The sequence below is a fragment of the Colletotrichum chrysophilum genome, assembly GCF_026319265.1.
Source record: "Colletotrichum chrysophilum strain AFK26 chromosome Unknown scaffold_120, whole genome shotgun sequence".
NCBI classification, from domain to species: Eukaryota; Fungi; Ascomycota; class Sordariomycetes; order Glomerellales; family Glomerellaceae; genus Colletotrichum; species Colletotrichum chrysophilum.
This window is the reverse complement of record NW_026517407.1, coordinates 12,435-35,703: the sequence shown is the minus strand read 5'-3', so window position 1 is coordinate 35,703 and position 23,269 is coordinate 12,435. Positions and strand designations below refer to the sequence as shown.

General features: G+C 53.3%; 7 protein-coding genes and 1 non-coding gene across 8 annotated transcripts; 4 read left to right on the top strand and 4 right to left on the bottom strand.

Moving 5' to 3' along the window:
• Window positions 1–909: 909 nt before the first annotated feature.
• On the top strand, window positions 910–1,879 carry COL26b_010755 (uncharacterized protein; the record flags this gene model as incomplete). The annotated part of the gene is made up of 2 exons (XM_053183442.1): window positions 910–1,328; window positions 1,597–1,879. The coding sequence occupies 2 exons, from the start codon at window positions 910–912 to the stop codon at window positions 1,877–1,879; spliced, it is 702 nt and encodes a 233-aa protein (XP_053032593.1).
• Window positions 1,880–3,810: 1,931 nt separating this feature from the next.
• On the top strand, window positions 3,811–5,033 carry COL26b_010754 (uncharacterized protein; the record flags this gene model as incomplete). Its single annotated transcript, XM_053183441.1, has 2 exons — window positions 3,811–4,163; window positions 4,220–5,033. The coding sequence occupies 2 exons, from the start codon at window positions 3,811–3,813 to the stop codon at window positions 5,031–5,033; spliced, it is 1,167 nt and encodes a 388-aa protein (XP_053032592.1).
• Window positions 5,034–7,359: 2,326 nt separating this feature from the next.
• Window positions 7,360–9,066, top strand: COL26b_010753 (uncharacterized protein; the record flags this gene model as incomplete). The annotated part of the gene is made up of 4 exons (XM_053183440.1): window positions 7,360–7,782; window positions 7,833–8,106; window positions 8,281–8,574; window positions 8,645–9,066. 4 exons carry the CDS (start codon window positions 7,360–7,362, stop codon window positions 9,064–9,066), a joined length of 1,413 nt encoding a protein of 470 aa, XP_053032591.1.
• A 133-nt stretch (window positions 9,067–9,199) lies between these two features.
• On the bottom strand, window positions 9,200–9,837 carry COL26b_010752 (uncharacterized protein; the record flags this gene model as incomplete). Its single annotated transcript, XM_053183439.1, has 4 exons — window positions 9,200–9,223; window positions 9,302–9,468; window positions 9,523–9,578; window positions 9,641–9,837. 4 exons carry the CDS (start codon window positions 9,835–9,837, stop codon window positions 9,200–9,202), a joined length of 444 nt encoding a protein of 147 aa, XP_053032590.1.
• Window positions 9,838–10,177: 340 nt separating this feature from the next.
• On the bottom strand, window positions 10,178–10,318 carry COL26b_010751. Its single transcript has one exon. It is a non-coding gene; the product is annotated as a tRNA-Glu (tRNA).
• Window positions 10,319–10,581: 263 nt separating this feature from the next.
• Window positions 10,582–14,844, bottom strand: COL26b_010750 (uncharacterized protein; the record flags this gene model as incomplete). The annotated part of the gene is made up of 4 exons (XM_053183438.1): window positions 10,582–12,384; window positions 12,444–13,012; window positions 14,197–14,469; window positions 14,523–14,844. The coding sequence occupies 4 exons, from the start codon at window positions 14,842–14,844 to the stop codon at window positions 10,582–10,584; spliced, it is 2,967 nt and encodes a 988-aa protein (XP_053032589.1).
• A 4,036-nt stretch (window positions 14,845–18,880) lies between these two features.
• Window positions 18,881–19,356, bottom strand: COL26b_010749 (uncharacterized protein; the record flags this gene model as incomplete). Its single annotated transcript, XM_053183437.1, has 3 exons — window positions 18,881–19,030; window positions 19,108–19,246; window positions 19,304–19,356. The coding sequence occupies 3 exons, from the start codon at window positions 19,354–19,356 to the stop codon at window positions 18,881–18,883; spliced, it is 342 nt and encodes a 113-aa protein (XP_053032588.1).
• A 1,660-nt stretch (window positions 19,357–21,016) lies between these two features.
• COL26b_010748 (uncharacterized protein) lies at window positions 21,017–21,721 on the top strand (the record flags this gene model as incomplete). The annotated part of the gene is made up of 1 exon (XM_053183436.1): window positions 21,017–21,721. One exon carries the CDS (start codon window positions 21,017–21,019, stop codon window positions 21,719–21,721), a length of 705 nt encoding a protein of 234 aa, XP_053032587.1.
• Window positions 21,722–23,269: the final 1,548 nt, after the last annotated feature.

Sequence of the window (23,269 nt, the reverse complement as noted above, 5' to 3'; positions counted from 1 at the left end):
TATGGCGGGATTTGTATTCCGCCTTGCAATAACAGAGAAGCTTAGCATGTGTTAAGGCTCTCTTACAAGGAGTCTTTTTTCGTGACACATTCCTGGTTCTTGTTTGCTAATGAGACTCGTCCAAGTCGTGTAAGTCGTGGAACGGACCGTGGCGCCGAATCTCCCTGCGAAACGATGCGGAGTTCGGCGGAGTTGGGGCCGGAGATGTCCCTTGGAGTAACTACCGGACTTGCCTGATTCAAGAGGTCTGCTTGTGTGGGTAATCCTCGGCTAAGATGCCATCCCAACGGCTTGACGACGTCAGTGTTTCGTAGGACGGAATTCAAATTCCTGGACGAATCAGCGGCGAGAATTACTCTGCTCGTTGGACCAGACTAGCTGGCCGGTTGCACCACAGAATGCACGCCAGTTCATCGACGATCATATCATCTGACGCGGGTCGCACATAAACCTGCTGGAGCTATTTCCACTAACATTTTTAGCCCCTGGTCGAATGAGACATGAGTGTTTGCTCTGGTCGCAGTGCCGGTCACATGCCTTGGCGTGGTCTTTTGGCAGGCTTAGAAATCTTTCCCCGCCGGGAAGGAGTCATCATTTTTGCTGCCAAATCTTCCCGTTCTGGCTTCATGGAAAACTCGCGATGTGTTGGCCGATGATTTCCCGTCGAACAAACAGCATCTAGGCGGCAGACCACGTCCATCCTGAGTCCATCCTGAAGCTAAGAAAACAACATTTAATCCTGTTCCTGCCGTCTTTCATCTCGTATTGTGTGATCAGTGAATTTCTCGGTGATAAGTCGTCGCCTGTTGCCATTCGTCTTCTCTGGATTGCGCCGTCATCGTCTCCATCATTCAGCCTCAGCTGAGCATTTACGCGCCCCGTTCACAAGTCGCCTTGGCATTTCCAGCAATGTCGCAGGCCTTACTGTCTATGTCCACCATCACGAACATGGCTGCGCTCCCCGCATTTGGGGGCCTCAGTCTGGTCCAGCTGAGTGAGATCCTCGATCGCTCACTCGATACAAGACTTGGACGCGACCTATCAAGCACCCCTGCGAACCTCTCACGGGTGGTCTACATCCCCAGACACAGGGACATCACTGTCCATCTTCCACTGTACGATGTGTCAAGCACCTACTTTGATGCTGTCAAGAAGGAGCCGATAGGAAGCAGCAAGTACAAGCTGAACCTTGCCATGATGAGAAGGCCAAGCGGAGATGGAACAGATGGCGAGGTGCGTTACCTTGTTGATTTCCAGGAGGATGCCAAAGAAAAGACTGTGGTAGTCGAGCGCAGAGTGCCCACACATAACGGGGAAATAGTCAGCATGTAAGTCAACTTCATGGGTACCTGTTTTCTTGACAGAGATGCTAATGCCTATCAAAAGGACTTTGCCGAAAGAAGGAGACGGTAGCTTCCAAGTCGAGCCGTTGAACACAGGCTCTAATGCGCGCCTGTCGCTTCACAGCTCATTTCCTGCTCCCGACACGAAGATAGTGGAGCAGCAAGTTCGGCACCCCTGGTTCACGATATCTCATCGCACAAACACAAGTGCGGACGCACAGCCTTCAAACCTGGAATGGCAGACATGTCCCAGAGAGCACGGTGCTCTCCGATACACGCTCGTCGACACAAGCGTAGAGCCTACAGATGGCAAGCCAGTCGTGCACGCCATTTACCACCACGCTGGAATCGCTTTTGCCCTGCCCCACGATTACAGCGAAGGCGTTCTTCTTCTATCGGGAGATCTCAATGATGAAGCAGAGGCGTTGGCTGTCACGACCCTGCTGGGTCTGCTGGAACGAGTTCGCCAGGTTAACCAGCCTGCACCCCGACCGAGAAAGAAGTCTCTGGTGAAGAGGGTCCTGGGAAAGATTTGAGGCAAGAAATTCGGCGTGGAAAGAATTATTGCCAAAAAGGGAGATTGTTTGAAATTGTGTGGGACGGAAGATGCTGCATTGGGAATTTAATTACTACTCACATTCTGCTGGGATTTTGCAACAAGCGGGCCGGCAAGACCGAAAACCTCCCCGGCCATGATACCCTCAAAATTTGTATTATCAATTTTCTTATACCACAGTCATAGCTTAATTACAGCTCACTCTCCTTTCTACTAGATCCGCGTTTCCCTCCTCTATCAACCCCGTCACTATCCTCTATCATGCAGCGGGTAGCGGGCAGCGCTCTAAAACCACCTGCAAAAATGCCCGTGCCTTGACGAAGTCTAATGTTGCTTCCTCGCCTAAACATAGATGTCTATGGATATGCACTTAGTATGGCATCCTGCTGATCTGATTAGCTTCGCCGGAGCACACCTACAACTTCGTGACAGTCTCGCGGCCTGCTTGAGAGGAGCTTGATAGCCAAACTCGGCGCGAACATTGCCCATGATTATCTAGAGCTTTGGGGATTTTTGTAGTCGAGAGTAAGCGATAGTCTTATAAGGTCAAAGCTCCTAAATATCCAAGCTGAATGCCTAGATCCTATCAACATTTATATTACAAACCCGCATCCCGAACTTCAGCTCATGTGTAGGTAACCAATGAGGCCAACCCAATCCGTGCGCGCCTTCAAAGACGTTGTGACTGACAAAGCTTTGAATCTCGAACTTGTACCTCGTCTGTTGATCGTTTGATTATGGCTTGCAACAATATCATACTGTTGATAGGGCATCGTTTACTGTCGCTGATGCGCACATCCATGTAACGTCTGGAATGTCGAACTGCGTTTTTTGAGAATCTAAAAACACTTCATTACAGACCGAGGGACATCCTAAAAAGGTTTCCCCTCCCATAGGATTCGCCCTTAAGCCACCAGAGGGCTGAAGTCTAGGTCATCAAGTCTTGACTCAAACGGTTGGTAGTGACTGAACGAATTGAATAATTATATCAATTCTTAAAACATCTATAATTACGATTTACAATGCAACTCTGTCAAACGTTCCGATGTCGGGTGTCACACCCAGAAGTCGCCGTCTTGAGTTTCACTTGGTGGTGGTGCCGCTGTCGGGATGGTCACCCGACATGATAAGACCTTTCCGATCCGACACGTCGGGACCGCGCACCGACTAGCCCTTTCCGGGGTCACCCCCCATTCCTTGCCTCCGACACTGCAGAAAATGGTCATTCTTATCTCAAGAAACTTAATTCAAAGGATCCGATAACGCCTCTTCTCCAGATTTTGGGTCGCGCGAGAGCCAATCAGTGCCAATGAACCGTCTTGTTTGCATCTTCAATTCCCGTCCGTCTTATCCACCTGGTGGAGCTCTGGGAATTTTGGACGAACGCCGCCAGAACCCGCGATGGAGCAGAGCCTCAATGGCACTGACTATCTTTAGTGCGTATCTGGGGTCTGAGACAAATCTCGGAAAGCCGTTCGGTGGGAGGGGTGGTGGGCTCGGCGAAGCTGCTCGACGATACCCCAAGTCATGCCGCCACTTTGACACATCTAAGGTTTGTGCCGGCCGTAGCCGTCCATAGCAACTATATCTAACCCTCCCTCATCTATCTCTCCTTCCTTCGTGACTGAGCACACCTCGTTCATCCAAACTCTACAACACTTCACGATGTCATCCTCTGTTATGCGCAGGCGCGTGCCCGTGCCTCTTTGCAGATCTCTTCGTCTGCAGGGAGCACCAAGAAATGTACACACCACGGCGGCCAACCGTACTAGCACCGCGGTGCCAAAGCCTCAGACTCTTATTCCCCAGACCACAACAACAACAACAAAAAGATCGGCCCTTTCAAGATTACCAACACCAACCCTCCTCCGATCGCTATTCCTCACACAATTCACATCTTCCCCACTATTGATGAGGCTATCACTACCAATCCTCGGCTTCATCACAACATCGAAATCACTACTATTCAACCCCGACAGAAACCCGCTTCTAAGCAAGCTGTTGAGATGGACGATATACGACCACTTCTGCGCAGGAACGAACGTTCCGGAAGTTAGGAAGGCAGTCGCCAACGTTAAGCAGATGGGTTACCAGGGAGTCATTCTCAACTACGCTAGAGAAATCGTCCTGGACACGAAGAAGGCACAGGCAGGATCGAAGGAGGGAGACTACGCACCGGCCTTTTATCAGATGGTGCAGGAGTGGAAGAAGGGTAATCTCGACACGCTCCAGATGATGGAGCCTGGCGACTTCATTGCCGTCAAGTAAGTCTATCCAGTCTCGTGCCCTAGAAGCTCAATGACTAACATAAGATCCTCAGAGTTACTGGCGCTGGTCCTATCGCCGTGGATGCTATGCGGGGTTCTGCTGCCGTTCCCAAGGTTCTCAGCGAGGCCCTTGATGAGATTTGCGAAGCCGGAAGACAGAAGGGTGCCCGTGTCTGGATCGATGCCGAGCAGCAGGCTCTCCAACCGACACTGGACGAGTGGACCATCGATCTCATGAGAAAGCACAATCGCGAAGCCCGCCCTCTAGTTTTCAACACCATCCAAGCATACCTCAAAGGCTCCACTGCCAACGTTGAGCGTCACATTGCCCTCGCCGCGAAGGAAGGCTGGAGTCTCGGCATCAAGCTCGTCCGCGGCGCTTACATCGAGCACGAAGTCCGCTCCCTGATTCACGACACGATTGAGGACACTCACAACTGCTTCGACGGCATCGCCGACATGTTCATCAGCCAACGACTGCCCAAGGGATCCGAGGGTCTGCAGTTCCCGTCGAGCGCGCTGTTTCTCGCCACCCACAACGCCAACAGCTCCACGAAGGCTATCTCCGCGCACCGACGCAGGCTGCTTGAGGGAAAGACCACGACGACTTTGGAGTGCGGCCAGCTCATGGGATTGGCGGATGAGTTGAGCTGCGAGCTCTTGGACAACTACGACACCTGCGTGACGGACTCTGGGTTGAAGAGGGATGACATCCCCAAGCCTTTCAAGTACATCCCGTGGGGTTCTGTGGCGGAGTGCATGGGCTACCTGCACCGCCGGGCTATTGAGAACAAGGGCGCGGTCGAGAGGACACGGCATGAAGCTGTCATTCTGAAGAATGAGCTGCGCCGGAGAGTCTTTGGTTAAGGTGTTGGTTTGAGCGATGCATCAAAATTAGACTATATCCCTAGATAATGACAAGCGAATTGATATCCTTTCATATGTTCATTTCACGTTCATATCTTCAGCCATTGTGTGATGTTTATGTGGATGAAAGCCAGGGCTCGAGATGTGTCTCCACGTCATGAAATCTTGACTGACATAGGCGGCTTGCCCAGGTGTAAGTCACTTGTACGTTTCACTTCAAGTCCCTAGTTACAAGTCTGCAGAGTAATCGCTTGATTGAACCAATTTCATTCCCAATTTGCAATCAACAAAAAAGAATCAAAGACAACGACCTCGCTGCGTCCTTTGCGCCCTGCAGAGGAACGCTCACATGGACACCGCAATTGCATTCGATCCCTCTGCGGCCTGTCCGGGACAAGCCTCGCGGTCTGTCCGTCGCGGTTGATAACAACAACAGCACTGATTGGCTAAGAAAAGTCGGGATGGCTTTCCGATCTCCACTTTGACCATCAGCTCGGATGTCAGGAATGTCGGAGTGTCCGTCCGACATTGCGTCAACCCTCAGCTAGCCCATATCGAGCAGGAGCCGAGTGATCGAGTGTCGTCCTCCGAGAGATCGACTTGCATCCCCTTCAATGCTGATATCTTCATTCTGATTGCGGTGTCTTTTCGGCTTGAATCTCCATGCCGATGTGTTCCGTCTGGGATGACAACCCAATTGCCTCTGCGTCTCCATATACTCGGCATTTTCGGCTGGGATTATCTATCTTTGGCTCTTCCAAACACCCTCGTGATCTATCAACAAAAAGTCAATATCGAAAGGGGCTTCTGCAATTGCATGGCCGAAGTCACAACCCCGTTCAAGCATGGCCAATGCTTCCTCTCAGCCCCGTTTTCCCCGCGAACAATCTTGACTGAAGTGACGATCGTTCATGTCATCCAATGGTCACCGAGCATCCGTACCCCGGACTCCGCGTGCTCCCTACATACACAGACGCCTCTTGCGTTGACATGACACAGGCTCAGCATGGCCACATGACTTTGTATGTGTCAATCCAATGTAACCATCTCCAGACAGACTCCGATGCCAGGAAGGACACAAAGTGTGGGGTAACAAGGCATCCCCTCCCTCTGAGTCTTCTCCCTTCTGCCGCACTGATAAGACCCCGGAATACGGAGCAAAAAAAGCCACTCGGCTATCTGCGGTGCGCGTCAGCTACTCGCACCCCAGCGCTGATAAGCCATCCATGAATGCGCTAAACCGCTTGGCCTGCGCAGTGGCAGACACCTAAATAAAGACAACGCGCTGCCGCAGCCATGAGTTCCGTAGTCGGAAGCTCGCTCCGACAATATCTGCAACGGCGAACGAACAACACCAACAAGAGCCCTCGCTCAGCGAAACGACATGGAATTCAGTGACACGAGCCCTGGAAACCGTTCAAGATGCCGCAATTAAGCCAGGGACAGTACAAAGTGACGAAAAAATGTCAAAAAGCGTGCGTGCGGGGAACCCCGAAGACGGAATGGGAGGGCTCACATGACTAACATTTTTTTCTGTGTTTCTGAAAAATAGTTGCGAAAGATGCAGAGTGATGAAGGTCAAGTGCTCGGGCTCACAACCGTGCACGAGATGTGACCGGAAGAAGCATCGGTGCATCTTTGCGGTTGAGGATAAGAGAATATCGGTCCCGGAGAGGTGAGTTGTCGGTGAGCGGGCGGGCGCGTGTGTTGTCGGGACTCTCCAGTTGACCCACTCAATCAGTTACCTCCGTGAACTTCAGAATCGGAATAGCGAACAGGCCTCGGATCGGTCGGTGAGGGCGGTGAGCCGGGGCCATGATATTGACGATGGTCCTTCGCGGTACAGCGAGCCGTATGGGACGCCGCATCGTCAAACCTTGCCTCGGCGTGAGGAGGTGACTGCGCAACTGGAAACTCCAAGTCACGGTTGGTTCTTGAATCCAATGTGAAGACCTCCTGAGTTGTGCATTGAGACTGACTTGAATACATAGACAGTCCACTACTTGGCGGAGACCAGCAGTCTGAGCCAGAGTCTGAGCCCGATGATCGTGGTGATACACCTGCAAACCACGGTGACTTTGGCCCGGGGTTCCGACAGAACCCGTTAGTCGACAACGACTACACGTTTGCCAAAGCAGGCGGGAAGTACTGTAAGTCCTTTCTCTCGCCATCTTCTTAAGGATGGACGCGCTGACGGAGGCCCTCAGGGTACATGGGGCCAACTTCATCATGGTCCTTCTGTCGCAGAGTCCTCGCCCTGCTTGGGAAGAGAATCCCAGAAGCAGCGCCAGATCCATGGCATCTCCCTCACGAGGGAGCTTTCCGGATGCAATGGAAACCACTTGGCATCAATGAGGAGCCAGATGTGTCGAACCTCCCGCCATTTGACTATGCCATGTTTCTCTTCAACACGGCCAAGTTCTATCTCGGCGCGGTGTTCTACCTCATCGACGAGAAGTTGTTCATGAAGAATTTGCATGAGTTCTATGATGACCCTGCTGCGAAAGCAAGCTCATCAAGGCTATGGTACGCACAGTACCTGCTGATACTGGCCTTTGGCAAAGCATTCGTGGTATCTCAGAGCAGCTCCCATACCGGTCCGGCAGGCGTCCAGTATGCTACGAGGGCCATGTCATTGCTGCCGGACCTGTCCGGACTCGAACCCGATACAATATCGTCGATCCAAGCTCTTGCTTTAGCGGCTGTCTACTTTCAGTGTCTCGATATGAGACTGGCGGCATTCCAACATGTGAGTTGGCGTGATGGTCGATGAGAATACAAGTACTAATTCTGGCCCAGATCGGACAAGCTTTGCGTATCAGCATCGTGGAAGGCATATACCGGCACATGCCGGAAGAGGTCGTCGGCGTGGAACATTCGCGACGCTGTAATATTGTGTTCTGGGTGGTGTACACCTTGGACCGGGAGTTCTCTGCTCTGATGGGTGCACCCAGCTCCATCCGAGACGAGGACATTACAGTGAAGCTCCCTTCGCAAATGGACAACTCCTTGGACGCCCTGAATATGACGCTCCACGTCCGGCTTTCGCGTTTGATGGCGCGCATTCTCACTAGTGAGTCTTTGACCGCGCGTAGTTTGAGCTTCCACTCGTTGACTTGAGACCTTAGCGGTGTACGGTGTCGGCAAGTCGTTCGACGGGTCCCTTGTGTCAAATACGCAGTCCATCCTCCGAGACCTTGCACGGCTTTCTCGAGACTTGACGGCGCTTCTTGACACTCACTTCCAGGGTTCGGTGAGCAGAGCTTCGAGGATGGCCTTGAGGCTCATCCTCTCGTACCACCACGTAAGTCAACACCGTACCCGGGCTCGAAGACATTCAGCTTAGACGTCCAGTGCGTTGTTCTTACAACTCGACCTCTGGTCATGTGCGCTTTGCATATCCACATCGAACATTCCGATCTACGAGCTACGCAGACAGTCTCTTTGACGCCACCCGTTGCGTCACTGCTACAATCATGCGTCGATTCCGCCCAGACAGTCCTCAGGACACTCCGAGTGCTAGGCGACGAAGATCTGCTAGGTCAGTCGATATTCCCTGTACCCCATCAGTATATCCCAACACAGCGATCAAGATGCTAACTGCCCTTCAGAGGCTTTCCTCCCCTTCCAACTCGAAGACGCCTTCTCCTCCGCCTTCCTCCTCTACCTCGTCCGCGTCATCGACCCCTCCCTCCTCCACGACGACACCTGGTGCGAAAACATCAAATGCGTCCTGGACAAGATGATATCCAAGGGAAGCCTCGTGGCCCCGCTGCGCAAGCTCGAGCTCAGCCAGCTGGAGAACATCATGACGGCTTTCACCCCGGCACCGGAACAGCCCCCGACGCCGTCGCCGAGCACGGCTCATCCGCAGCATCACGACCACGGCTCGTTCTTGGACCAGATGGATCACGAGGAACCTGGCTGGGACATTTTCGACACGAGCGGGATGGGCGGTCTGTCGCCGCAGGCGTTGCTGGACTTGGCTGAGAGGTTGGACGTGGAGGATTTGATGCAGTCTGAGGTTTCATGAGAATTTCACGAGAATAATGATGGTCATGTAGTAATGTCAGTGGGCGATTCCTAGGAGCAAGTCATCATGAAGCCCAATCGGCCGTGTCATCTATTTCATAGAGAAGCTTTCGCTTCTTCGTTGGACGGGCTTGCTAGTCATTGGAGTCCTTGGCGGACTGCAGACATGAACTGTGCGAGGACAACCACATCAGCTCGAAGCTCAAGATATCTTCTTGGGCATGAAGAGGACTTACGGGAATCACCTGGGCCTTCTCAAGGTCCCAAACGCCGTTCTTGGCGTACACATCATTCTTGATCAACTCCCACGCCTCATCGGCATCCTTGACAGTGTAGATGATCATGCTGCCCTTGAAAGCGGGCGTCTTGCCTTCTGAGGGATGCTCAGACTCGAACATGGCTCCTAGGATATCTCAGTCAGATCTAGCCAATTATTCATATTCATGAGGTCACGCACCGCCGACAGCCACCTTGCCTTCCGAAGCAGCAGACTTGGCCGCAGCCAAATGAGTACTTGTGAACCGTCAGCTCCCTTATCGTAGCACCATTGCCTATCTCATGAGATAGATACTCACGGTCTAATCTCCAAGCGCTTGGCGAGCGCGTCGGGCTTATCCGGGAGGATGCAGAGGAACTCCTTCTTTGCGGCGGTGGCCATTGTGCGATATGTGAAGGTGAACGGTGAAGTCTGGGCGACGAAGCGGCTTCTTCGGGTTACGTATCGAGATGCGGGGATGAGAGGCGTCCGCAAGATGCGTGTGGGGATGGACATTGTGGGTTGAACGGAGGGGGTTTGCGGAGATGGCTGCCACTGAGTCGCTGACTGTTCAACGGTTCCGTTGAGTGAGAGTGCGTCATGTGATGTGCGGAGGTGAGAGTCGGGGTGCGTGTTCAAATGCTCCGACGTCGGACCCGACAACCGAGACTAGCCGGCGTTGGTCGGTGCTGGTGACCCCGGGACTTCCGGCCACGGTGTTCCCCCCGGCATCGTGCAGTATGGGTTAGGGCTCTACGAAGGGGGTTCCGGAAGTAGTTCGGCAGAATGGACTACTCCTTGAGTGCTGGCTTGCTGTTATTAGAAAAAGGAAGCCAAAAAGACGGCAAAAAAGATGAGGTCGAGCCCGGGTTCGAACCGGGGTTGCCGGAAGACTTTGAGGTGATCAAAATCCGGCTGATTGGGAGTCAGCATGGGAATGAACAGACGCGCTGTTGGTGAGGAGAGCTTACAGTGATAACCACTACACTACACAACCGACTGTGCATCAGAGTGGAGGCACGCGATGCCAGATTGACACACGAATCCACATTATGGATGACGATGACACGTCGCGCTTGTCCGCAAGCGAGAACGCGAGGATGCAAGGTCCTTGACGCGTCATGACACGACGAGGGGAACTCCAGCCCGAACAGTAGCACAAGCTTATTTGTTGGTCTTGAAACATCAAACATGAAGACAATGTCTATGATATATGCATTGGCTAAGATTAATTACAATAGGTCTTACTAACTACAACACCTAGACTATGCCCGCTTCAAGCGCCGCATCGACATGGAACTCGTAAACCGACCGCCCATACAACTCAATGCTCTTCCCCCCATACACAAACCTCCCCTTCGTCGTCGTCGGCGCCCGAATCGTCACATAGAGATCGCCCCCCTCAACCTTCCACTCCGCGCTCAAGTCCCCATCAAACGCAGTCACAACCTTGGCCCTCGCCGTCTTCAACCCCATCTCGACACCGGCCGCCGGCGCAACCACCCAATTCCTGTACCCGAACCCGTCCGTCCCCGCAGCAGGCTGCACCCCCGCCGCCCACTCCGTCAGCACATACGTCGCCGCGCCTCCCCACGGGTGACTCAGGCTCGTGAACAGCCCTAAGCCGGGCTGCAGCGTCGCGGCGTTGACGTACTCCCAGCTCGTGCCGACCGCGCTCTTGTTCGCGGCCTCGGTGCCGGGCAGCATCGCGCCCCAGAGGCTCTCGATGAGCGCCTTCCCCGTGGCCGTGGCGTTGCCCATGAAGAGCGCGTGCAGGAGGAAGCCGTTGGTGTTCGGGGAGATGTTGATGCTGCTGTCGTTGGAGGAGACGAGCGAGGTGTCCTTGTATCCGGGGCCGAGCTTCAACAGCGAGAGCGCCTCGATAGAGCGCGCGGTGCGGTTTGCGGAGGCGACGCCGGAGGTGATGCAGAACGCTGTTCCCGCGACGGAGGTGTCGTTCAGGGAGGCGAGCGAGTATCCGTACGCCCCGATGCCGTCGTTCCACAACTTCTCGTTGATCGCGTCGGCCAGCGAGGACGCGGCTGTGCGGTACTTGGTCGCGGAGGTCGTGTCGTTCAGCATGGCAGCCACGTCGGCGGCTCCGTTGAGGCTTTGCACTGCTTCGCAGGAGATGGCCGAGCCCCCGTCCGCGGGACCGGTGAAGGCGAAGCCGCCGTCAAAGGTGAGTAGGCCCGTTGTCGTGTTGATCTGCGGGAGAAGCCAGTCGATCACCTTTTGCCACTGCGGCCAGGTCGACCGCGCCCAGTCGAGGTTGTTGGTCAGGCGGACGTGGTCGTTGAAGGCCATGAGGCCGAGGAGCTGATAGTCCTGCAGCCCGTAGCTTCCAGATGGCGCCAGGGCGTTCGCGATGGACTTGAGGTCGTAGCCTAGGTTGGGTGAGATGCTCATTTGGCCATTGGCGATCTGGGTATCGAGCAGCACCTGCAGCGTTCCCCGAGACTGGTCCGTTCGTGATGTGCTGATGGCCGAGATGCGGGCGGTGTGGTAGAAGTCGCCGAGCCAGACGAGCCTGTCGCGCTTCGGCCCGTCCAGGCAGACGCTCTCATAATTGGCTCGCGTGCCGTACTCGACCAGCACATCTTGGCTGGTGAGATTGTTCGAGTAGAGGGTTGAGCCGTTGGCCGTATCGTATGCGTGCGCGTTCTTGAAGTAGGCCGCGTGGTCTTGGTAAGCACCGAATCCGAAAGAGCCGGTGAAGTCGGGAGTCCCGGAGTACGAGGCGCCTGATGAGATCAGAGCCCAGGGGTAGTCGGAGCGTGAGATGTTAAAGACTTGCGTATCGTTGATCGAGACCGCCAGATGACCGCTAGGCGACATGGATGTCGAGATGTGGTACCAAGTATCCTCCTTCACGGTGAAAGGAACCTTGAAGACGTCCAAGAGGTAAGATGTCAGGGTCGTCTGGTTCACGAAGTCCGGGCCGTATGAGAGCGAAATGGTGTTCGGAGGTGTAAGAGTCTCATTGACATTGGCAAATCGGTTTGACTCGGGGAGTTCGCCGGTGAGAAGGATGGTGTATCCGTTGCCCGCAATCGCTCCGCCCTGGATGTTGGTCAGCTCACGGTCTTCCAAGACCACCATAATCATCCTCGTGCACTCACCGTAACCCACCAACTACCTCCCTTCTTGATTTTGGTATCGAACTCCACTGTGTAGTTCGTCCACGCAGTCGCCTTCCACGTCATTGAGGGTCTCGTGCTCTGTGCCAGCACACCATTCTCCTCATCAACCGTCCAAATAGCCGGTTGACTTCCCTTATCAACACATGCAGCCGTCGCAGCCCTGGCGCCCAGCTTCCAAATCTCATTCAAAGCCTCATCGTCGCTGGAAAACTGGCCCGGAAGGTCCTCGGGCTCAACGGTTGGGATTGTCGCTTCGAATCCCACGTTCGAGAACGTGACCGTGGTGTTGGTCAACAGCCTGACGGATTGCCATTTCTGTCCACCTTGAAGAAGAGGAGAAACAGTCTTTCCCTTGGCTGTGATGCTGAACGTTTCGACGCGGAAGCTGTTTCCCAGTTGGTTCGAGAAGCTGTACGGCCCGTCACCGAAAGGATGGTTCAGCCCGTCGAAATGCTCGGTGTACTTCACCTCGATCTGGGTGGGGCCGTCGAGAGCGGAGACCTCAAACACCGGAAATCCCGCTCGCTCGGCTCCATAGTCGAGGGTGGCTATCGGGATATCCGGTGTGAGGGTGAAAGGGGCAAAGGCTTGAGTTTTTACTTGGGCTTCCGCGCCGAGAGCAATGCCATGAGGTGTGAAGATGCTAATCGCAGGAGAGAAGAGTTAGCAAGTGGACAGAATGGGATATTGAGTTGAACTCACTGAGCTTCGGATGACTGGTTGGTTCCTGCAGCTGGTGCACCTTCGGCTGCAGCTGCAGCTAAAAGCAGCAGGAAAGGCAGTACCATAATTCCGATTTCGTTCCGAAAGGCTGAGGCCCAATGCAACGCAGCGAAAGCCGAGGTAAATCGAAATCCAATCTGCTCAGTGGTTGGGCAGAATACCAACAGCACGGTTCCGGAGTGAAAGAGTAAACAAAGTAAACAATCTGAAGATTACACAGCCAAATCGAACAGCTCAAAGTCTTTAAGCATGAATCCCTCGGGAAATTTGACACCGAGAGGTCCAAACATCGCTCGTCTCGTCCTCCATTACGACGATATCGTTTGTCAATATTTCGATCGTCCCTGAGATCGCGTCTTCTCCCCCCACAATCCGATTGGACCGCGCAAGCAACTAACCCAATCCTGCGCGTGTGTGGGAATTTTTTCGCAAACAATACGACCCTTTCGCGTCGTAGTTTGCGGGGAAGTTTGCGGGGGAGTTACCATGTGGTCGTATCCCGAGTGCATGAGTCGCTTGGCCGGTAGTTCGAGTCGGTGAGGTGTCATTGTCACCCGGACCGAGTCAGATGCCGAACCGAACCGACTCAGTCACGACGTTATTGTTGAGCCTCAACTGACAATATGGACTTCGAAAGAGATATACAGCTAGTGAGCTAATTAGCTGGTGTTCATTAATGCGAATATCTCGGCTGGAATTACGATTGAAGTATGGCAGGGCTATCAAGAATAAAAAGACAACTTTATACCAAATTCAATAATGAGTTGAGTATCAGGATGTATGTCAAATCATTTGCTCACCATACCTGCGAGAAATGTTCATAGAGCGCACATGAACGTTTTGTCCGGGATTCTCACATGCGTGATAATCGTTCATCATTAAATTCCGAGTCCTAGGTATCGAGAGAAAAGCTTCCTGCGACTCAAGCCCACAATCTCCGGCTGAATAACTCCCACAAAATGACTGAAGTTCATGGTATTGAAGAATCGACAATAGGGGTACTTCTAACCGTTGTTATCGTTCTTCTTCTCGTCCAAGCAGATACATAGTGCAGCCATGAGCGCCATGTCTACTCCGGGAGCTACTGTGAGCGCGTATGTCTGCTTGCCTCCGAAAAAGTCCCGAGCCCTCAGCATATTGCGGTCAATCCTGCCCAAGACTTGGCCGGTACTGGAGTCAACAATATCTGCCTGAGTTGACAGCCAGTTTCCTTTCATTTCCAAGGTCTCTGTCTTGCCGGTGCTTGGTGAGATGAAGGTAGCAGTTGCCTTGGAGCCAATTACTGCGGACCTGGTCAGTTTGATATTTCAAGGGGAGGTAGGACGAATATCTTACAGGCGAAGCTGTTCTTGACTTCCATAATTTTCTTATCGTGTGGGTCGATGGCGGCGAAGGTTGTGTGAAGGTGGAAGTGTTCTTTTACGATGTCGAAGAGATGGGTTCCGCTCATATCGTAGACCGACTTGCGCCCCGAGATCGACATGACCTTGCCCTTTACACTGAAAATCGGTGTGCCGTTGACGAGCTTGATGTCGAAATTATCGCCAGTGAGGGAGAGCATCTTCTCCTTCAATATCAAGGTCTCCGTTTGTCGCGCGGTAACTTGAGGGAAGATTCCGACAGAGTTGCCTGCGGGTGCTAGTTGATGGGCTGCCATTTTGAGTATTTCGCCTAGAGAGGGTCTTGTATGTGACACGCAGGTCGTCTGCTATTGTATTTGATGTTGTTGACAATACTCGACGGTATGAATATGTGAAGAAACAAGGTGTGATGTCGGCACCACGGTGTGATGAAGGGAGGACGTTGTAGCTTTTATTCAGCTCATACATAAGCAGGCGCTGTTCCCCTTTCGTGCCACCCTCAACAATGACGCTGATTATTGGCTCGGAAAGAGTAGCACATTCCTTCCTTCCGTCCAAAGTCTCACAGCGATGGGCATGATCCCCGCGCACCGGCTCCTTCTCGTCGCTGAAGGCCACAACGAGGTTTCACCCAGTGACGTCACGCCCGAGCTTAAAGAGGCCTCATCTCACCACAAATGCGCGTTAGGCTGCTCCTTCCCAACCGTTTACCGCTTAGTGAGGGGTAGATAGACGAAGTCACTCTGGGGAACTGGCGCCAGTGGCGTTAACACCGCCATCTGACGGTTACTCAGCCGCACGCAAGTCGCGGACGAGCCGTCGGCCTTGGAGACAAGTTGATAGATAGACGCGATCTCCCTCTAGTCATTTAGCTCTCACATGGAAGAGGACATCATTTTACTGGGATTACCTCGGTCAATGGGCGGGCGGGCAAGCTGAGACATGCTCGCTTTTGGGTAGAGCATGTCGCATTGTCGAACAGCCACCAATGATCTGAAGTTTGCTGTTCGCACAGCCACATCAAGGCTTTTCACTGCAGAATCACCACATTCTGCCTCGAGCTTCAGCCACGAACGCGCGCCACGATGAGAGGCGCGAGACCGAAGCTTTGTGGGGAGAGCTCCAGCCACATCTCTCTGCTGACTACGCGCATCTTCCAGCTTCACAGGGAAGTAGCCAACAATCATCGGAGTTACTGTCGGAGATCACGACTTTGCACCCTTTTAGAACACGTTTTAACTGAAGCACGCCAACCGATTCCCATTTGTCACAGTAATCTACAGCAACGCGCCGCGATTCCGCGAACTTGATGGCCAGTACGTAAGTATGTCACCTCGCAAAGATTATATGATGGGGCTCGAGGTAAAAGTCATTCAGGGTCAATCGCAGAAGTAGAAAACGTGGATAATTCCAGCCCTTTCCGACCATCTCGGGTCTCTAGACTCCAAACTTGGCAGATTTAGCTCGAAGTCGTGATTTGGCAAGGAGGTAAGGATGCGTCTTCGCACAGATCCTGTACCATATGCTGCATGGAGCTCACGGAGAAAAGCCATTCAGGGTCGATCGCAGGAGCACAGGAACATGGCCAGATCCAGCCCTTTTCCCCTTCTGATCATCTCGAGTTTCCAGGCTCCCCTCCTCAGATTGATGAGTTATGTCTCTTCACAAAGGTGCCTCATGCACATGTGCTGGGGTTCATAGAAGACATAGGGTATTGAGGGTCGATCACGGAAGCAACAGAATGCCGAAGCCGAGCGCCTCCCCCTTGGCCAGCCCTACGAACGCGGCATTCGTCTTCACCGATGATCGAGACGATCGTCTCGGGGTTCTTCACTCAACGCGTCAGATTAGGCTCGAAGGCGCGTTTTGGCGACTGTCGGCCTAGACTCTGGCCACGGACCACAATGCCACCGAAAGCACACCGTCCTTATCATGAGGACGCGTGTTATCAGCGGCTCGAACGGCTTCGCTGGCCCTCACCATCGGCGGCGCCGAAGACCTTGCTGCCTCCGCGATCTCCGCGGGTTTCCGGGGGCTCGGACCTTTTCCGTGCGCCGACCGGTCCGCAATCCCGGTGGGTCAACGTGTCCGGGGGTCCCCCTCGTCGGCACCGCCCCGCTGCACGTGGAAGATTATCCTCTTTCTGCCCAAACCCCGAGCTTTGACGGATTACGAGTAATGCCCGGCGAGACGCAAAGACCACGCCTTATGTTATTAAAACACTTTGTGAATATTGGTGTTTGTCTCCATGTTTCCGCCGCAATGGTAACCACAAGTCAGGGAATGCCAGTATCGGGAAATACAGATGCCCATAGCATTGCTGTTAATGCTCGTACAAATCCTCGGGTGCCAGTATATTAACTACCACAGCCTACCAAGTCACGAGGTCCATGAGGTCGTGTGAACGACACCACACGTTGCATCACTTGGAAGATCTCATTGGCTTGGGAAATTTCTCGCCGAGAATGCCGACCATGATAGATGAAATCATCATGACCGCATTTTGGCGGGTATCATGGCGAAAGAATCACAGATTTTCAGGTTAGAGGGGCTCGACATCAAGGTAAAAATAATTAAATCTGGAACAATGGTTCCAATGCACTTCTGCAAGCTGAGTCCACACAGAGCAAGCTGTCTCGTGCCAAGGCAGCCCTGGTCGGAGCTTCGTGGAGCTGAACAGGGACACTTCAGGGTCACTCGACAGGGCCCCATGATGGCCCCATCGTGGCTGGAGCACGGTTGCAACCGAAGGAACCCCCTTAATTAGGGTTTCGCTGAAAGAGGATAAGAGGTTCCCAGTTAGGATAGCTCTTCTCCGTCATCTCCACTGAAGTGCGGAACTTCAACGGAAGGAGATCTCTCGCGATGGAGAATCAGTATCACGACATTCCTTCCAGAATGCCCGCTAACCAACCCTACATCGCAACATCAGACGGAAAAGCCCTATGAATAGACACGATGCTTGCTTGACAGCGCGGCTATCGGCCGCTATCTCTTCGCTAACATGGAAGATCTTTCTGGGCTGAATGGTCTCATAAACGAAAATAACCTTCCCGGTGGGATGTAGCAGCTTTGCTCCACGTGAACATGACAGTCTAGGCTAAAGTGAGGCTAGCGAAGATGCCCAGAGCCAACTTGTTTATCTTATCGCACATCATATAGATTCATTTATGAAGATGATCTGACACGTAACCCGGCGCGGAGGGCGCCCATACAGGTGCACATGCGGAAAACGTGCTCTCTCACAGGGACGGGGATTTGAGCGTCAAATCCGGTCATGTAGCGGCTGTGACAAATACGATAAATGCGATTCATGACTCTTGTTTTCGTCTGGGCACGAATGTCTTTAGACTTAAACAGTTCGTGAGCTTGTTTGATGCGGGGCACCTCACTATCGTGAGCCGGTCTGGAGTAAAGTGGTGGCATCGGACTCAGGCCGAATTGGTGTGCGTTCCGCCGTAGCATTGCCGAACTTAGCGTGCACCAACCACCATCACGTTGTCGCATCACTGTCGAGTCGCTCGACTCGAGTTACGGAGCAACTATATTGCCCTATATCGCATGACATGGGGCAGCAATATGTGCAAACAGACGATACGAAAGCTGAAAATCAACGACACAACCTTGTGATCACATCATCGTCGATTGATAGAGATAGAGTAGCTAGATTATCTTCTGTCGCGGAATGGGGCCGACATGTCATGGAAAGTGAAGATACGAAAGCTGAAAACCAAGCATCGTAGCAGAGGGACCAATGACACAACATCATGATGACGACAAGTTCCGCTGTACGTGATTGAGTGCATATCAAAGCGAGTTCAAAAATAATTGAGAGATGGAATGATGGTGTCATAAGCAGAGTCGAACAAGAGGTAGATACATCGCTACCAATAATGACAGTCAAATCATGATGGCACAGCAATTAAAATAGAGCACGGTAGAGAATTATGCTGGACACAATGCAAGTCTATAGTCATCTATGGGACAAACTGCGAACAAATAGACAATACACGAGACACCACAGTACAGGTATATGATACGAACACCAACAACGCCTAGAATTTCGTAACTAAACGGACCAAATTCCGCTAACGATTTGTCAAAAGCCACTTCCTGGTCAAGATGCCATTTCTCTGAAGATCTCCTAGGCACCACGATCCAGAGAGCCGGCTAAGGATGTGGGTGGAGCAATGATGAATGTTCCCAGCCAGCCTTACGGACAGGCTTCGGCCGGTTCGCTTCGTGTGTGGTATGTTGTTCAAAGGGAAAAGGCAGGACTAGTCCAAAAACAAGCCCTGTGGTGATCTGGACCCCAGCATCTCCACGAGACGCTTAGCAGCGGCCGCGGACGGAGTCGGAGTCGGCCTTGCAGTAGAGACCCTTGCCGTCGGCGCAGGCGAAGCCCTCACCGGTGGCGACCTCACGGCAGGCAGCCTCCCACTCCTTGCCGGCAATCTGGTCGTTGTCGGTCTTCTTGACGCACTAGCGAGCGGGTTAGCGAGATTGATGGGATAGGCGAGCCGCGAGCGGCTGGCTGGGGAGGCAGGGGAAAAACTAACGCGTCCAGAAGCCTCGTCGTAGACGCCGACGCCCCACTCGTAGTTCTTGGAGCTGTAGAGCTCGCAAGCCTTGGTGGTGATGCGCCAGTTGTAGCTGTCGCCGTTGTGGCAGGCGCAGTTGTCGTGCAAGTCGGCAGAACTAAGAGTCTGTTAGCCTCTGGTGCTCGTTTGATGTCGAGACTGAACTGAGACTTACGCGACGGAGAGGAGCACGAAGAGGGAGGCAACCTTGGCAATGGAGAACTGCATTTTGGCGGCGTTGATAGTGGTTGGGTGGGATGTGTTTGGAGAAGGTAGTGACTGTAACGGAGTTGGTGGTGAAATGAATGAACTGAGTTGGTTCTGATTACTAGATCGGAACAAGAAAAGAATGTGGTGGGCGTGGATGGAGCTGGAAGTGAGATATCATGATCCTGGGGCGGAGGCTCTGGTGGTTTATATCCACGGATGACTTCCACGTGCAGTACGAGTCAAGTGCCTACTTTGTGATAAACAACTGGACACCTCCATGCGCACACCCGTCGGATACTGCACATACCACAACCACGCGGATGACCAGGACGTGCCAAGTTCCAACGAGCGGTAAAGGTCATCCGACTGCTCAGTGCGCAGAGCGCGGTCTCCACCCGAACCGCCATTACGTCCGGCGACCCTTTCACCGAGTCCGACGACCCTGTGGCCTGTCCAGGGAGTTTGATCTTCATCTACTGCGGACGCGCCGGTGGATGCCATGTCACGTCTCGGCGCCCCTCCGGGCGGTGCTGGAAATCCCTTGATGGCATCGTGGGCTAGTCTCCTCGCTCCCGTTATCAAACTCTATGCGCGCCCTAAAGGGGAAGCTAAGCGTGAGGCGAGAAGCGAAGCAGGGCATCGTTCAGCCCTTTGGGGCTTCGGTGTTGGTGATTTCCAAGCTAGCTGGGCTGATGGAGGAGTATTCGCGTCTGATGGACCATGGTGGGCTTCCTGGTCCAGGGGGGGAAAGACGGGGTCAGCAGGGGGCCCAGGATTGCATGAGTAAATAATCTCTTGCCTCATTGGGGACTGCAGGGGCATGGATGATGTCGCATGAAACGGTGAGCCGGGGCCGGAGTGAGGTTGTCATGACTCGGTAACCTTCCCGAAAGTCAATTGGGCAGAAACGACCTCAGAGCCGCAAAACTCCACGCTCTGCACACCTTGAGCTCCCTTCTTAGCCCGGATCTGGTTGGACGATTCTAAATGTGAAACTGGGAGACCCCAGTATTGCCTTGTTCGTGTTCGTGCTATTGAATGCCATCTGATATCCATCCGCGCCTCCCCCCACTGCCGGGACCGCACCGATCTCCGGTTTGCAGCTCTCGAGTCATTGGAAAGTCGTACTGCAGTTGGACCTGCCTCAGTCATAGTATGAAGCCGATATTATCTCTTCTCCCCATTAGGGAGTTGGATGACATTCCGCCCTGGAAAGCACCTGGCAAGCTGACCCCGTCGATGTGATCACAGGTGCGTCTCCTGCACCGGCATCCCCGGACTTGCGCTTGGCTTGTGCTCGACTGTCTGTCGGCCGACTATCTCGCGCGCGGATGTGCGCTTCACCGTCTATGCCAGGACAAGGGACAATGTGGCAGTGGAAACATTCGAGCGCAACGGCCAGGCTGCGGCTTGTCGAGCAACGAACAGACATCCGATAGTCTAAAGGTTCTCAGACTGGGGATGTCCCTTCACAGCCGCCGTCGAGATGCAACATCTCCCTGTTGTATAAAGACAGCCGACTCCCACCCACAGTCTCGGAATCATCACCTTGAAAGGCCAGTCCATTCTCCGTTACCATTCGTCCCCCACACTCTTTTCCCACATCAACCTTCACTCTTTACTTCTCAAAGACACTCCTTTGCAAGAGACCCATTTACACTCTTTTCAAACCCTCAAAATGCGCTTCTCCATCATCGCCCTCTCCGCCATCCTCGGCGTTGCTGCCGCCGCCCCGGAGCCCGTCGCCCTCAACTACGATGACGTCGTCGTTGTTGGCGAGGATGACTCCTACACCGTCATGAAGGACTACGAGTACGAAGCCATCAAGGCCCGTGACCTCCAGATTGCCCCCAGAGCTCGCGTCGCCTCTGCCCCTGAGCCCAGCCTCAAGCGCCGCGGCTGCGAGGAATCCACCGAGTTCCAGATCCTCACCGACGACACCTTCCTCAACTGGGACGTCCCCATGTCTCCCGTCGTCAACTCTGTCGGCAACGATGTCGCTGTCTCTGTCGACAAGGGCTACTCCCTTGCCAACTCCGTCGGCGTCACTGCCGGCCTGTCCTACACCATCCCCAAGATCGCCCTCGGTGTCTCTCTCTCCGTCTCCTACACCAAGACCTGGACCTCCACCGAGTCTCAGAACCTCCGTTTCACTGTTCCCGAGGGACAGTTCGGTCTCGTCGTCTCCCAGCCCCAGGTCCGCCGCATCACGGGCAACATCCTCGAGGGCTGCACCGACTCCCCCAGCTACACCCCCTTCACCTCCGACACCTACACCGACCAGTCCTACGGCAACCTCAACTGGGTCAAGGGTGTCATCCGCCTTTGCAACAGCACCACCTACCCCGTCCCCTTCTGCATCGGCGAGGGTTCCCACAACTAAGCGCGTGCGCGTTAATCGATATGGACCGACGACATCGCCATTGAGAGCGCCTCGTAGACGAGACCTGGCGAGAGTCATGTTTGTGAACTTTGCGAACTTTGCGAGTAGCCATTACCCCTCAGGGACGTCTGGAACGGAAAGGAGCTTTAGAGGTCTCCTCTTACAAACCCCCGGGACACTGCCACACACGAGTTAATGTCAATACACATTGTCCTCTTATACCACCCTCTGCATCTGTTATCACGCGAGTTATGTTTGTTTCCTGGTTTTGTGTACTGTTAGACTTTGGGGATAGAACTGGAGTAGACTAGCAACATGCTATGTTAAGATCAATGACTGCCTTTACACAAGTGAATGCCTACTTGAGTTCAATGCTTATTCGATTGTTCAAGTGTCCATGGGATAAAAAGTCTTCATCTGCATAGTCTCTTTTGATGTTGATCAAGTAAGCTTAATTGCCTTGCGTTCTATTGACTCAGTCACGAGACTTGGTCACAAGACACTTAGCCATTATTGAATGTGTTTGCATAGTCTTGAGTCAGATACCCTATTGCAACTGCCAGTCGGCTTGCAACCTCGCGGCCCGATGTCTTCACGACTTGCTGACTAGCCGACTCCATGTTGCATACTACCTCATGTGATTGCTGCCTCACCTGAATTCTTATCCCCAGCTCATTTGCGTATTCGGATGCGGGTTCTCGGATCCGTCAACTGGTTGACGACTCATCATGCCTATCGTCTCGTGCATTGAAGTTTACAATCGGTAGTCAACCCCGAGATTCAATATAAGTTAATTGAGTCAACACGCCTCGAACCTCCGCCAAGCCACCTTTCGACCACAAAGCTTGGTAACGGCGGTAGCTGTAATATTATTCGTATGCGTTGTCTAGAAACCAGCCCCGCCAATTCCAAACGTTCCCAAATTCTGAACATGGTAATATTTGGGGCCAGTCGGAGCCGAATTCTTCAACTCAGGAGATCTCTGGCGAGTCAGTTTTGCGGGATGGCACGTCCCGAATGCAGCTGCTGAATGCTCACCTGATGCTCACTGCCCCTGTCAGTGTCATGAGAGTTTCGGCGAGCTTTCATAGACAATCGTAAATGCCCATGAACACCTCGGCGACGTCTAGGCTCTCTCGGCGACACGTGAAGAGGGTCGTCGTCAGCCCCTACAGCCCCGTTGGGCTGTAAAATATCAGTGACCACGTCGTGTGTCATCGATATTCAAGTGCTGACCGACTCGCGGCCTCTCAAGGGTTGAGTGGGCCCTTTTGGATGCCTCCGCGGCACTATTGTCGCCAAAACTTGGTACGCCCAATCTCCCGATTCCAAGTTTCGAAGCGCAACTAGCCTTCAACAACTAACAACCTCCGTTCATCCGCAACCTCACAGATATATAACCCACGACGCACCATTTTCGAGCCACACTTACACGAATAATGGCCTTTTTGCTCGTTGAACGTTGAACGAAACTCAGCATGTGGAGCGTTCAAGGACTCCCTCACGACGCTGAGTCAGTATGCAATTTGGATGAGGTCAGCACCGACC